The 16,361-nt window shown below is 38.3% G+C and overlaps 1 protein-coding gene across 1 annotated transcript in view; it reads right to left on the bottom strand.

Annotated features, from left to right (window-relative positions):
- Window positions 1–16,361, bottom strand: part of LOC130575511 (dynein axonemal heavy chain 5-like) — a gene marked incomplete at its 5' end in the record, with an annotated part of 119,836 nt that overhangs the window by 86,258 nt on the left and 17,217 nt on the right. Inside the window, 5 exons of the mRNA XM_057369435.1 lie at window positions 3,666–3,860; window positions 5,052–5,239; window positions 10,156–10,334; window positions 13,306–13,478; window positions 15,083–15,229. Of these exons, the coding sequence (XP_057225418.1) occupies window positions 3,666–3,860; window positions 5,052–5,239; window positions 10,156–10,334; window positions 13,306–13,478; window positions 15,083–15,229 (882 nt within the window). The remainder of the gene's footprint in view (window positions 1–3,665; window positions 3,861–5,051; window positions 5,240–10,155; window positions 10,335–13,305; window positions 13,479–15,082; window positions 15,230–16,361) is intronic.

Genomic DNA, 16,361 nt, shown 5'->3' with positions numbered 1-16,361 from the left:
ACATCTTTTGGGCGTATATGCCAACAGAAAAGGAATACAGAACAAAATTGGCACAAAAAATCAACCCAAGACACATACCTACCAGAAAATTTAAAATATGCTAAAACGACTTTTAAAGACAGGATTTCTGATGCATTCCAACTGACCAACATGATGGGTGGTTCAAGGTAACCATCAYTTATTTACCTTAATCTGTTTTCTAGTTTAATGTCTGCTTTGCCTTTCAGGAATGACACAGAATAGATTCAATTTAATGGCAAATGTGGATTATGAGTTATTTTTTTGCAACATTTATTAATAGCAATCTTAGAAGATTGTGCWTAAGCAAAATGGACTGCAGTGGTATAGCTGATGCTCTTTTAAGAAAGAATTAAAACTAGAAAAAAGAAGTCTTAGTACTGGAAGCATAGTTTGCTCCATGGGGAAAAGAAAAAATGGAGTATCAGTGGTTTTCTCCATATGAAAGCCTCTTAAAAAGATGATTCTCAAAAAAAGATTATAATCTCATTTGCTATCAAGCTTTGTTACATTCTTATTTTCAGTTTCTGTTTTTCCCTAAGATGGGTGAGACTTCGTGGAAGGAGGCAGTAGGGCAGAAGACCTGTAACAAAGCCAAATAATTCAGCTTTGGGGGCTCTGTCAGAATTAGTCACTCACAGGCTGGTGGACACCTTGGGCTTCCTACATTTGCTGAGGACTTTGCTGTTTATTGTTTTTCTTTACTGAAGGAGATGACAGCCAGGGTGCCTTTGGCTACTTATGAGTCAGAGTTCCTCTTTCTACAGAGTCTGCATTTGTCTGTGTAAAATGTCTGGAGGACTTCATGCATTTCTTCCAGCACATGCCTTTTAGATTTCCTGGGAGGTAAGTTCAGCTGGTGAGTGCTTGTTTGTTTTATTTTCTTCTGTTGATGTATTGCATTTGCTGAAAACAGGCAATGTTCTGCCATTTCCTATTGCGCTGGTTCTTTATGCGACCCTGATCTTTCCAGTCAACTGCCTGGAAAACCCAGCATTACTTAACATCAAATTTCAAACTTACAATTCAAAAATTAAATAAATAAATTCCTCTTTCAGGAAATAATGATTAATATGAATCAGAAAACTGTTTGAGTTGGAAGTGACCTTAAAGATCWTCGGGTTCCAACTCCCCATAGACAGGGAACTTTCCATTAAACCAGGTTACTCAGAGCCCCATCCCACCTGGCCTTGAACACTTCCAGTGACGGGGAGTCCAGAACCTCACTGAACAACCTGTTCCAGTGTCTCACTAYCCTTAAAGTCAAGAATTGCTTCCTAATCTCTAATCAAATATGCCTCTAAGAAAAAGTACATTATAATTTTAGTTTTCTGACTACACAGAAGAAATTTATGTCCCACTGTTCTCTTAGAAATATGTTCCATCCATGAGACTCCTGTATCTAATCTGATGAACTCATTAGATCTCTCTCTCACACAGAAGTGAGAAAGTGATGCACCCAACTGGGAAGCGGAAGATCCAGTCTGTGGTGGACAAGAGAGAGGTCAGGAATCGTGGATCAGTGCAGGAAGCAGCCCATCTCAACTGTATTTGTACAGATAACGAAGGGTGAAGAGACCAGCATTGTGGCAGAAGCTCTCACAGCAGAAGAGGTGCTGATTTGAGGTTCTTGTTTGCTAAGGCATGCAGCATGACAACAAAATAGAAAATTTACAGCTCTGTGTGAAGGCACAGGGTACAGACAAACTAGGAAATGTGGGGGGAGAGCTATAGTGGATGGATACAGGTTCTTCAGGAAGGACAAGCCAGGATGGAGTGGTGGACAATTGCCCTTTGAAGTGAAAGAGTGGGAACATCTTCTTTTAGGATGGCTAATGAGCTGGTTGAGAGCATCTGTGTTAGAATTAGAGGGCTCAACAACATTGTGGCAGATGTCTGCTGCAAACATACTGATAAGGAAGAAGCTGATTAATCTTTCTTCCAACAACTGGAATTAGCCTCATTTTTGCAAGCCCTGATCCTCACTGGGAGCTTGACACACCCCAAAATCTGCTGGAAGRGCAGCACAGCAGAGCAGAGGCATTCCAGGAGATTTCAACACTGTTTCCATTAACATCCTCACAGACAAAACAGTGACTACACAAGGTGGTCAGACACTTCAACAGCTGGACCAAAGAGGGTGTGCAGTCTCTATCCTTGGAGATATTCAAAGCTCATCTAGAAAAGCTGCTGAACCACTGCTCTAGCTGATCTCACTTTGATAAGAAGAATAGCACCTGCTCACCTCCAGAAGTCCCAGAGGGAAAAAAAAATCAGTTTTTCTGATTTTGTAACTGCATCTAATGGATTTGTACTAGACCAGGACTGTCCAGAGGGCTGCTCACAGTCACAGGCAGGATGAACTAGCATACTACTATGGGTTTGCAGAAAGCTGTGCTTCCTGGCTCATGCTACTGAGTATAGTGATCCACAATATGATGCATAATATAAATTATTAGAAGAAATATCAACATAGCAGACTGGATGGATACTGTAGAAATGTTAGGTGGTCCTGAAGAAATKATAAATATACATGGATGACTATTCCCCACAGACATCATGGCTTACATAGTAAAAACTATGGAATTTAAGTTATAAGAGAGATAAAAGTATAAGGTGCAGATATAAAATTGTGATGTAGCTGMGGGAAAGGGCTGCACACCCAGAGCACTTTGTCATTAATTTTCATCAATATCAAGGAACTACCTTGCTATCAGGAGCATCTATGAGGCAAAGGACTGATCAGAGACAAGGTGATGGAGCTACCTGCCTTCAGAACAAAGCATTTGACTAATTGGCACAGGAGATTTCCAGGTGRGAATTTCAGTTTCACAGAGTCCTCCAGGCAGTTCCTATGATCCCTAGGCCAACTAATAAGGCATACTTATATGCTTCAGTACGTTGGTTAACATGATAAATAAAGTATCTCACTATCTCAGAGGCTTACATGCCTTTTTAACATTGAAGGAAAGAATCATGTCCTGAACAAAAAATGACCAAAAAATGCAAACTGAGGCAATAAGAAAAYTTACAAAGGCCAGGCACTAATAAATATGTGGTATAGAACTGAAATTATTTAATAGAAAGTGCAGTCAATAAGCCCAGGTTCATCACTACCCAACCAAAGCAGGCATTTGAGCCACAATTTATCTACAGTTCATACGATTTCTAATCGTGACCCTGTAGTGGACAGCCAGAACAGGGCATTCAAAGGCAAGAACCAGTTTTGTTTCAAAATACCCCATCCCAAATGGAACAGCAGTTTTCTGTTTCTAGTAGCGCTCAGCAAGACAGAGCCTTGTAGTTATTTACAGTTCTTACACTGCCTCTGAAATAGATCTGGCCTTCATAARTGAAGACATTGAAAAATGTGCCCTCTGCAAGTTCAGCGCAGCAATATACACCGTTCCTCATAACTTCTCCAGTAACAGCACTCTGTTTAAGAATCACAAATCAAACTTCCTATACTACTCAATTTACTGTGAAAAACAAAAACAACATGATCATTTCAGACTCTGTTTCTGAAACTTGAAACCCTAAAAAATATATAGGCTCATGAGTGTAAAAGTAATTACATATTCTATGAAAGTATATTATCTCCATATCCTTCCAGTGACAGCTTACAGTTGGACAAATATTTATTTTACCTGTTTAGATAACTGCTCTTCACAGAGTTTGTAGAGTGTATAGAATTTTTGACTAAGGACTTGGTTGTCTCGGAAACCAGCACTTGCAAGCTTGACTCGCATAATRATGCTGCGGTCAGGCACCATCATGGCAACCGTGCGAAACTGAATCTTCAGATTCTCAGGAAGTTCCTGTCGTCCTGCATAGCCAGGGTTCTGAAAATACAATTTATAAACCCAAATGTTATATAATGATGACAGGATRAGAAGTTTTATCTTTTCTGATAATCATTTAGCAAACACAGGAGCATATGCAAGATTACAAAGGATAACTTGAGCATGTCACAATTACACATCGCTGCCCAGTTGCCTCAATACTGCAGTTCATGAAGTATGGRTATCACATATTACTTGGAGATGTCCRAGACTCACAGATATCACCAGACAGMCACTTACAGATCTTGTTGGAGCTCTTTTAAATGGTTACTTCCTCAGAGTCCTAAGAGTTTCCAGTACTGGAGATTACTGTCCCCTGTGAGCACTCCCAGACCATTTCAGTGCAAAGTCAGTCAAGCAGTGCGAGCCATTACCAAGTATAATTTAAACTAATGGATCTGACCTTTCACTGGAGATGTCCAAGTTATTCATATGGTACTGCATGGCGCAGTTGTGACAACAGCAGTCACTAGCTGTGCAGTGGTAACTTCTTAATCTCTTCCAGCTCTTTCCAAACTGTCTTCCCCCTAGCCTTTGTATGGCACTTAGTTGCCATTTTTTCAAATTACAGTGATAACATTAACACTTTTTCAAAGGTAAGACATCCTAAAATAAAGACAAAGGCTTCCATTTTGAGTTGTGCAAGTGGGTAGCTGAGGAGGGAGAAGTACAACGAAGCTTTTAAGGTATTCTTACATTTTCCTACTGCTTTGCCACCTGCGCTGCTAGAAGCAGTCCACAGGCWGCAAAGATAAATCATCTTTGGCCAGTGAACCAGAGTGAGGGTGGTTTCCTTCATGCTGTCTTGTAGGATTGTGATCAAAAGTTCTTCACAGGTGGTAAAATACTGACTGGACCAACTACAGTAATCCTTACAGTGRTCAGTTACTTCTAGTTTATTTTGAGAGACTTTGACTAAAAATATGAGGGGGTTAAGTTTAAACTCAACCTGTCAAATATTCAACTAAAAAATCCTTAAAATACATAGTTAATGGTAAGTCCTAAGGTCCAGTTAAAAAAAGTATGGGCAAGAGAAAATAACATCTTAATTATTTTACCAAATTATTGTTCAAGTTTCATTAACTATTTTCTAACAGACAGTTCCAATATTTCAACAGGGAAATTTCAACAGAAAATGAAACAGGAAAGATTTTTCCCAATGATGCTGTTTACACATATTGACAGACATACCATRGTCAGAAATATACCAAATTCTCTGTCCATGTCAACGACGTCGCCATCAGTGAAAGTGAACTGTAGTTTCTTTTTCTTCTTACACTGAAGTACAATATGTATCTGCTGAGCAGCCACTGATAGAACTGGAAGTTCAATGCGGTTAAATTCATCAAAGCAACCCCATGCACCYGACTGAGCTAAACCTAAGAAGAGCAAAAAAGGGAAAAATTCTGTTAAATTATCAAATCAAACAAGAATAATTTACATACAAAATAGAGCATGTTGCATACAACTTAATGGAACATGAGAAGAACAGAAAACATGAATACATAGTAAAATGAGGAGTAAAAACTCAAAATAAATTGGGCTGTGCATTAATGACACCCAGAAAAAGAATCACCCCTTGAACGAAAGACACACAAACTTCTTTACAAAGAATCCTAGACTTCTATAGCAACTGTTAGCCCGAAAATGTTCAATAATACTATATACAGTACCATATAGTAGCATAAATGTGTATATAGAATGGAAACTCATTTATGCAGGGGGTGAAGTTGCCAAAGATGAACTTGAGAAACACTTATTTACATGAAAAGCACAAAACCAAATAAAGACCACTACATTTCTGACAGGAGCATTGTAGCATTTTATAACAATTCATTCGTAGGTAAAAAATTGCTGRAGATTAGCATCCTACTGCTCAAGMGAAAGGATGGGATCTGATGTCACAYTTGRAGCTGCTGTTYGGAAYAGGCCATGGAATTCTAGAAGGACARTYTGCCCACAAATATCMTGAAATTTATGGCTTTTGGGAGAGTCAAKTAGTCCTTCTGTATCATGCTAACAGGATTGAAATAGGAGAGCCTACAKTGGCAGCTTTCCAGAGCAGTAGTGGGAAAGCTASGTAGTCCCCTGCTGTTCCACACCCATTTCACAAGAGACAAAGGCCAGYAAGCCTATGCAGGAGCTTCATGGATTCCATCTATCCCTTCCCAAAGCCCACTTTGGACTAGTATTTCCTATTGCCTGGGTCCAGAAAGGATTTGGGTCGGTCCGTACCTACAATTGTTCAGAAGTGTTTAATTCACTCCACTGGACTGGTGGAGCTCCATAGTCTTACTCCCAGACCTGCATCCTGCTGTTTCTGACTGATCTTTCCACATGGATCCTGGATCCAGCTGGTTATTTTACTTTGTCCAGTGGTCAGTGGACTGCTGATGGGAACAACCTGCCAACAACCTGSCCTACTTAGGCACTGTGGGACTGTGCCCTGGTGAGTGAAGTCCCTGTCCCTGCCTTTGTGCTTGTCGCCTTGGGCTCGCGGCTCATCTTCCTTCATGGAGCTGCCCCATTMTTGCTGCTCCCTGATTAAAAAAAAAATTATTGCAGAGATTTTTCAAATTCATTTTTTTCCCTTTTTTAACATGTGTTATATGACTCCTAGGAATCATTCTAAGAAGAAACSCCCCAAAAAAGAGGTTTTCTGCTTTGTTAATTAAACACAAATATCTATTCTTTGGGATACAACAAGGAAAAGCTCTAAAACTGGATATTCTTTAACTAGGAAACTTAGTTCCATGTAATATTGTCTCTTACTGCCTGTATCTTACAGGGTTTTGAAATTAATTTCTCTATAGAACGGTGATGTTCAGTTCTGACCAAATGATTTTTTTGGGGAAAGGAAAAAAAAATTCACTTGTTCTGTAATGCCACCTGCTGCATGGAGTTAGGAAACCTCATTCTCAGGCAAAACTAATATCCCACAGCTTTGAATAAATTCAGTTCTTGCAGAATTATTTAATTCTGCTGGTGTGTAAAAAGAAAAATGAAAGAAAATAAACACGTAGGCTAAAAAAACACACACTAGCAAAGGCACAGCAAGCAAAGTCTCTACTGCAAAACAGCTGGAGACAATGGAATTGTGTCATATTGTGAATTAAATCTGCTCCCACACTGAACATGTTATGGTGATCAAGCATAGACTTGGAGTAAAAGCAGAAAATAAAGGACAGGACTAAAAAGATCTACCGTATCTAAGAAATATGTCAACATCCCTGCCCCAGTCGGTACAGATACCCTACAAACCTGTTTCTCACATGGTAAGAGTCACACAGAACAGCTGTTAGCCTCTCAGATTATAAAATACATATCTTCAATGCAGTGCCATGTCTTTTCCATGTTTTTTTCTATGTTTTTTTTTCCCGGACTTTACATAAGAGTAGAGTTATAATGACATAATTCAATGGAAATGTCACAAAAACAGTGCCCTGTCAAGCCAAAGTGCAGCCTGGAAGCAGTTAGCTAAAAAGTACTCATTGGTCCCAAAAGGATTTACARAATGGAAGACTTGTGTATTCACTTTCTGAACTAAGATAAATATTAAATCTTATGTTAAATATTGCATTRAATACCAAGTCACAAAAAGGTACCTCAGGTAAGACTGGAATTGTTTGACTGTAACTACAGAAAAGAGAACCAAAACAAACACAACTTTCATACTCATCTACAGGCAACCACACACAAAAGGTTTTCTAAAGGGTATGCACCAACTCTTTTCAGGAACAGTGATGAAATATCCCTGGTTTACCATTCATGGGCAATTTCAACACTGAATTTGATAAATGAGAAAACTTGAAAACTCATCCCTGGTACTTCTTGAGGGTAACTCTTGTCCAGTTCAGGTGACACATTTTGGTTCAAATTTKAAAAACAAAACTATCAAAGATGAAAGTCTGAGCCTTGAACATATCAACTAGACCATCTGCCTATGAATTTCTGGAGTCACACAGAAAAACAAAAGAGATGGGAACAGGGAAACAAGAAGACAGAGCCTCAGCTCTGACCCATCCAGAAGAACTTAAAATCATAATTTGATAGTACACATTATATGCTATATTTGCTATGTTGTGTATTTCTATTTCTTTTTCTCTGAAGATCAAACTTCTTGTCTTTACAGAARAAGTCTGTAAACATGCCTGCAGACARGACAACACCACCTCCCCATGTCCAYTTTCTCCTCACTGCTAAACCTGCTAAATGTCTCATGACTTGACCAACCAGACCAGATAAAGTGAAAAGTTTGGGTGTGGAAACACTGGTGATGGAGTACAAAGCCTACCACAGACATGTGGAATTCTGAAAATTTTCCTGTGTGTACTGAAATATGCAGTATATTTCATGAGAACTTTCTCATCAATCTGCATGAAAGTGCTTCTACAGCTAAGAACTATCCTTCTTTTCCATTAAAGATTTCATAGGTAGTAAAGAATCTTTATCTCAACTCACTTTGTTCTTTATATTACATCAAGCAGAGCTTATTTCCTTCCCTAACTTTGGTATATCCCTTTCTTCAAGAAACAGCAGATATTTTACAGACATAAAAAAAAGGTGATTGTGAGCCAGCCCTTCCAAGTAGTGACACTAACTCCAAAATTCTAACTCCAAAGTGACTTCAAACGTCCCTCSACGAATGATAACATCAGTGATTTGTGCAAGAACAGAATCTTATTTTTTCTTACGCAAAAGAAACCCCACCCTATTCAGGCTCAGTTCAGCTGGATCTATTGTCTAATTCTCAGGCAACTTCTCTGAGAAGTAAGCTACAATCCCCCTTGCAAATTTACAATGGTAAGCAGTCACAGRCATCATGGCTGCCTGAGCAGCAATTAGATGAGTTCTACAAACATCTTTTCTAACTCATGTTGAACACTGCCATGCCATAAATGAGGCAGACAGAGAACAGGAACACACTACAAAGTATTACTTGGCTTCTGTTGCATGGGATGACAATACTACATGGAAAATGGTCAGCTTATTGAAAAACAACAGAAAGAGAAAGCTCAGCCCTAAAACTCAAYTTGTGCTCTTGGACACTGAAATTGTGCCTGGTTTTAATAGAAGAAAGCTACAATAAGCTGCAGCTATCATTACTGCCTCAGTCTGAAGTGGGAAAGGGTACAAAACTAGATGTCTGAACAGACACAAGTCACAAACAGTTTAATGCAAAGACGTGAAATCACCAAGGAATCACATAAAGAGACATAAACATTCTCACAGAACAAGCAGAGAAGAAGATAACAGCTTTGTGAGCCCAAAGAGAAGCCCAATCCAAGGAGAAACAAAGGCTGATGTTCCCCCTAAGGACTGATGACTGTAGGTACAGCAGAGACCCAACAAATGTCCATGCTTGGCGTTATGAGCATATTCAGATATCCCAGCCCTCCTCTGTCCAGCAACAATGAGCAAAATAAACCTGTAACATTAAAGGTCTGCACACACGACAAAAGATATGCAAAAGGGAAGGTGATCACATGCATAGCTCGTTCAGTTTCTAGCTTAGAAATGTTCTGCTGTTAAAAAATTAAGCCCAGCTTTGCTGGCTTCTTAATTAAAATTAAATATTATCCCCAGGTTATATTTTAGCCTTCAGGAGATATTACAACAGTGAAAATTTTGTTTATGATACCTTGTGTTAGAGTTAAAAGCCCACCACTCACAGAAAATGGTGGCATTCTGTGGCCTTGTCAGCCCATATATAAATGTGGATATATGCAAGAAAACAGACCATTATAACAGAGTCTACACATTTGGGATAATTAATCACTCTTTGCAAAACTAAATTCAAAGCTTTGCTTACCATGAAGAGTTATCAGATTTTGGACACTGACACATTTTTCTGGTTTCAAGAGYCGCAGAGATTGAAATAAGACGTTGCAACACATGGCACATTTCCCTGCCTTGCACAATATCATTAAGCTTCACATTTGATTGCCTTGTTTGATACAAAAATGGCAAATAAATATAAATATCCTCCCCACTTGGGATGGGTGGATTAGAGGCATTAAAAAAAACCCTAAACAGTAGAAAGGATTAAAAAGGAAAAGGAAAAGTAAACATAAATAGGAAACACCATCCAATTATATTTAAACAGAAAAGAATACTGGAAAGCATACAGGAAGAAAAAGGGGAAAATCAAATAAAATCAAATATCAGTTGAAGTTGATGAGTGCCTGGAAATATGAGGAAATAGAGATGAAAATACCCTGAAAATCATGCTAACTCACTACTGAAAGGACAAAAGGTTATGACCCCAAAATGAACAAAGCAGGTACTTTCTTACCTTTATAAATACGACCAAGTCCTCTGTAGTCCATTTGGTCTGAGCAATTGAAAACAACAACATACTTTCCCAGGCATTTGCCCATGTCTTTAGTTGTCTCTGTTTTCCCAGTCCCAGCAGGTCCTGCTGGTGCACCACCCATACTCATGCCCAGGGCCTGTGCCAGAGTGATGTAACACCTGAAGACAGAGCAAACAGATCTGTGACTTTTTTTCCTATTATTAATTACTTGAAGTCCATCAACACAAACACAACAGCTTTATTATCCAGAGCTGAGGAAGGGGGTAGAAATGGATGCACTTCTGTGTGGTGAGTCCTAATATGACTTCTTATGAAACAACAGAATACTCATTCTAGTACAATAGCAGTAAGAATGCTTTATCACCTTACCACCAAAATCACAGTCACCCTCTTTGCACACTGTGAAGCTGAGTTACCAACTGCTCCACTGGCAGAAAAGCACCCATCCAGCACAGACACGACTGCAACAGCCCAGGCAATACACAGGCCAATTCCAAATGCTGAATACCACAATACTGTAGTACTGTGATTTTCTCAGACTATCGTACACCCGTCTCCATGACTCAGCCTCATTCTGCAGCACCCAGACCTGCTGGATTTCTGCCTTTTCCCACTCTCTCCTACTTTCTCCCCAGATCATGCAAGATGGGCTGTCTGATCCGGCAGCAGGAGGACACAAAGGCTGGAAGCACCTCCTGTTCTTGACATTTTCCTAGCAACACACAAAACCACAGCGGTGCTGCCAGATCCATGACATCTTTGAGTTTCCTGTTCTTTGAGTGTAATGGATGAGATAGAGGATTGCAATGGGCAATGGAGAAAGAGGAGGAATTCATGAGCCCCATGATCATCTTCTGCTTMAGCCTATGTTCTGGGCTGAGATCCTCAAGTTTAAGTCTCAGCTTTCCCAGATGGTGTGGAGGTTACTGAACGATGTAGGAAGCCTATTATTCTAACCTCCAATGCTCCAAAATCACAGTAAACACATTCCAGCACTGTGAAACTCAATGGCTTTATGATATATGTGRGGACACAAAATGAGCCCTGGAAAAAAAYRAAATGATAGCACCTAAYATGACTTCTTATGRAACAACAGAATACTCATTCTAATACAATAGCAGTAAGAATGCTTTATCACCTTATCACTCAGTGATCAGTTAACAGAACATCATTTAACACAAAAAAACCCCACTCCTAACAATTCTGCTACTACTGAAAATGAGGTAAGGACAAACAGAATACATAGCACAAGTTCCATACAGACTTTTCATTTCATTTTTGGTRTATGCCATGACATGGACTGTGCCTGATGTGATGTGTAGGAGCATTCCATTTCAGTGCCATTATCCTAATGCAATATACTACCAGCTGTGGGTATTTATCATGTGCTTAGGTAATCTCTCTGTACACGAAATCGYTAGCCAAACAGCACTTGACTCCAAGCTGATTAATGGAACACAGACACCATTACCTGAAAATTTTCAGGAGCTCAGACAACTCCACACAGAAACATTATAAATATTGAAATGGGAAAAGCCTACAAGGGGAATAAAATCTGTTGTTGTACAACATTGCTTAGGTACATACATTTCCCATACTAACACTAGGAAACATATCTSCTTCAAATATCCTTTCAGCATGTGACAGTGGATAAAATCCCTGTCCCACCCCCTGCAGTTTTGTTTGGCTTTTCCAAGTTTGTCCAAAGACARATATGCCTGTTCTGTTTGTTGTTGTTATTCTTATTACTATAGTTTAAACTCATTCAGAACACATCGTTTTTTGGTTTTTTTTTAATCATGTCACCCTGTGCTAGTTTTTAATCTTGTGTGACACAGMACCCTGTAGAATCATAATATATCCTATGTCCACTTCCAGTCCAGTTCCAGGCTCTGCGCAGGAAAACCACAGCACATGCCAGAAAGAATTGTCCAAACACCTTTTGAACCCTCAGGTTCAGGCAGGCAGGCTCAGTGCCATGATGACTCCCCTGGTTGCATTTTAATTCTGTGGACAATTTTTGAATAACAACATTTGCTTGATACTKGCTCTGCTGGGGGCAAAATATTGTCAGTGTGGCAGTGCTGCCATAGGCACTAATCAACTGCATGTGTACAGCTGCAAACAACCTTTATCTAACATAGCAACAGTAGGGTGCATAACACAGAACTTGGGAGATGTGTGTTATTTATTAAAACTCAGATATTCAAGTGCAGGAGTTTGGCTTTCTTAGATAGCTCAAAGGGAATAATTTTCATTCAGAAATAGGCAAAAATCTGAATTTTCATCAGATTTAAATAAATAAAATCTAGTAGYACAGAGAATGCAAAGACAATCCCAACCTTAATTCAAGATGAGGCTTTGCAAACTGCTCTAGTGGAAAATGTCCCAGCTCAAGGCGAGGGGGTTGGAATTAGATGATCTTTAAGGTCCCTTCCAACACAAAACATCCTATAATTCTATGATTCTAAGTGACTGAACATGCAAAAGAACAAGCTCTGGCATAGTAAAGAAATCCGCCTCTTGCCTACCTGAAGCACCAACCAAGCAGGTTAGGAAAACAGGCATCTAATGGAGTCTGTACTGTGCTGTGTAACTAACACTCCAGCAACAAAAAAGTTCTCCTTATGTCTGTCCTCAGAGCTTTCCTTTGTTTTCAGTCCTGCAATTCTCCATAGGCCTTGCTTAAAACCATACTGGCACTAGTTATGCAATGCTATGTCCTGAGTTACTTCTTCCTACAAGGTGACTTCAAATTAATCACTTGCYGTAATACCAAACTCTCATGCAACTACTACGTTGCTGAAAGCAGCAATATATTGGTATTTAGAGTGACTCTGTTTAGGCTGGTGAAGCGTCCAGGTGTATTTATCTTGAGAACAAGTATTCCAATGCAGTCACAGCTCATACAGCTGAAARAGACACTCAAAGAGAATTCAACCTGCTTTTAATAGCGGCATATATAAGCACTGGCCTCTGCTGTTCACCAGCGATATTGCAGCATTGTAGCACAACCTAAGTAATTCTGATGAATGAAAGTTAAAATAATCAAGCCAAAGGAATTAAATCTTTGCTCCAATACAATGCACTGCATTCAATACAATGCACTGCATTCCTTTTATAAAATACCTGTCAGTTAAGGGAGTTATAACGAGCCTGTCGGTACACCCTAAGTATTCATTGCAGTAGGTGAACTCCACATCAGTGATTTTGATAATGCATTTATCCAAGTCTTCAAGGAAATAAAATCGAGACTGTTTTTGCCATTCAAAATCAGATGGAGATTTAATRTTCATACGGACCTATTATGGAAGAGAAAAATCATTAATACAGAAATGAATCAGTAACAAATTAATCTTGAGYTCCACACAGAAGTCTACTTCATATAAATTCATGACCTTGAAGAATGAGCACAGAATCTGTCAGRAGTCAAGACATCCAGAATTATCTTTTCAAACCTGTCTATGAYATGCTCTGTGCCTTCTGTCCACTTTGATTTTCCTCTGAATTGTGCACAGAGATTATGGATTGTGTCTTACAGAGRTATTGAAAAACAGTGATGGAAAACATAGAAAATGAACAATACTGGCTGTCCTGCATGGTATCTGCACCATTACTCACAGGAATACTAAATTGAGGACAATATTTGAATACATTGTATAGATGTCTATCTGCTTCTTTATTTCAGTTGTATTTTTCAGTATAGACTTGCCACATACATAGTTAGATTTTTGGTAATTAATAGACCTTGATTCGCTRTTATTGACTCTGGATCTCAAAACCACCGGCCTCTTACAGAACATGTTTCCCTGGTTATTGGCCTTGCAAACACAGTGTAAGGTGAAGAGGAGGTTCTGGAATCTCAGCCATTTCCCTCTCCTTTATCTCAATCACAGAAGGATGTGTTTAACAGAGAACAGAATATTTTGAGAGAGAAGGATAATATTACATTATTATCCTTCATTATTATCCTACATTATTATCCTTATTATTCCACATAAGAACCCTTTTCCCAGTTTTTGACTTTCTCCTGACTTTTTATTTCATCTACAAGCCCTTTAAATTTAACCAATTTTCCATTATTTAATTTTATTATAATATGACATTAATTTAATTAGGAAAATAGTTATGAAAATAAATTGAGAATTACAGGCAGAGAATAAAATCCCATGCTTTTCTTAAAGCCAGCAGTTTTCTTTCTAGATTTCAGTAGTTTTCTTTATTATTATCTATTTTTCTTTACACATGCACTTAATTTTTATCTTCCTAACATATATGCATAAATTAAGCAATGCAGTATTGAATTATTGACCTATGCATCATGCAAGCCTTTTGGAWGTTATTTTACTTTCWTTTTATAATTATGCTTTCATTTTTCAACACACTTATCTAAAGGAAGCCTGTTGCAACTCCAATATAAAAAAATAAAAATTTCTGTCCTATTTATTGTTGCTACCYTCTTCAAATATATGAAGCCTCACTGCTTTTCCCTTTGAATAACTATTACCTTACATGAACACAKAAGYTGAGACAGAAATCACAATTGATAGGAGTACTAAAGGGAGTCTTCTTACATTTACATTTCAATCCGATAATTCATCAAATCTTCACACTAAGAGWATAGTCTAATTTTAAAAGTTAAGCTCTTTTGCTCACAGTGAATTGGCGKATGATGAGTATAATCATTTTAAAAACTGAAGTCTAAACCTATGAACACACCTATATAATAACTCACCCTTCTCACTGCATTGCATCTATATTAAATCAAACTAAATCTGATATGCTCTATCACAGCAGTAATATCAGATCTACTCAAAGAGAATAAATTCTAAGATTTGCTTATAATTTTTTAATATGTGCAAGACCTTCCATACAGAAAGTCCCTTGAAGGTTTTCCAAAACTTACCAAATCATCAAAGATATCCTTCTGGTGCACATGAATGGTGATTAAAGTTTCATATTTTGTGCGCTCCATTCTTGTCAGATTGTGTGTGGTCATGTCAATCAAATCATTTAGAAGTTCCAAGAACTTCTGATTTGTTGTGTGCATTACCTTTTCCACAAGCAAGAATAATCATATTAATACAAACACCRTTTGTTCTTCCAATATTTACAATAAAAAATTTTAAAACGTAACAAAAAGTTTAAACATCCAGGCTCATAATGTCCATAWTCTGCTTTGTATTTATTAGGCTTGGAATCCTAAATTTGGATTTGCAGGCTGCCTTCCATTCATGCATTCTTACCCAACAGAGACAATAAGGTTACATCTAGAAGAACAGGTCACACTGTAAGGTTTTATTTAATCCTCCTTCTATACATGACATCTTCAGTTGATGCATACACATCTGCATTGCTGCATACACTCAGAACCAYCAGTCAATGATTTTGGGTATTATATACCAGCCCAAGCTGTATCTACTCTTTAGGGGGAACAGGAAACTGAACATTTGTCACATCCTTTAACCAGAGGAGGGGGGAAATGTAGTATAATTTTAGATGTCAATKCTAAAATAATAATTTGTGGTGCCGAATCTGTTACAAAGTTTCACAAAATACAGTGCAGACTATATAGTACTGACATAAACAGCATCAGCTTTTGTCAGTGATGCTCCTGCAACACAACAAAAAGCACTGAGATTTAAGTAAGAGCAGCTCATTTGTACTCCTGTTCCACATGTGTGAGAGAACAATCACATTAGCTTTCTGTAAATACATGCAGAGTCTAAAATTCACACTGTTTGCTGAGAATAAAAAATCTAAAAATACTGTTAAAACTAACAGAATTAAATAACCTCCACACCCCACAAACACATACATGCAGTTCAGCCAAAAAAAACCCACAAAAGCTGGATTTTTTTTTGTTAATGTACCTAGTTATTCTATGAACTAGAGTGTACTAAAAGCAAGTTTATGACATTTTAAAACTGAACAATACAGAAAATGTAGCGGTATGTGGTTTTCTCCATAGTTTAAGTGCTTAATTTCATGCAGCATCAAAGTACAGCATGGTACCATTGCCCTGCATTCATTTTTATGGTAGGACATTGTTACTCATTCTTTGTCCAATCTCACTGTTCAATATCCCTGATTAATGGTACTTTGCAACCCTTTAGTTTACATTCTCTCCTTCTTCCTTCATGGACTGACTGTAGTAATAACACCTTGGCTGCTAACAGCATCCT

This window comes from Malurus melanocephalus, unplaced genomic scaffold (assembly GCF_030028575.1).
Source record: "Malurus melanocephalus ecotype Western Australia unplaced genomic scaffold, MMel_1.1 scaffold_110, whole genome shotgun sequence".
Classification (NCBI taxonomy): domain Eukaryota; kingdom Metazoa; phylum Chordata; class Aves; order Passeriformes; family Maluridae; genus Malurus; species Malurus melanocephalus.
The sequence above is the reverse complement of the archived record's forward strand: the minus strand, read 5'-3'. Positions and strand labels throughout refer to the sequence as shown.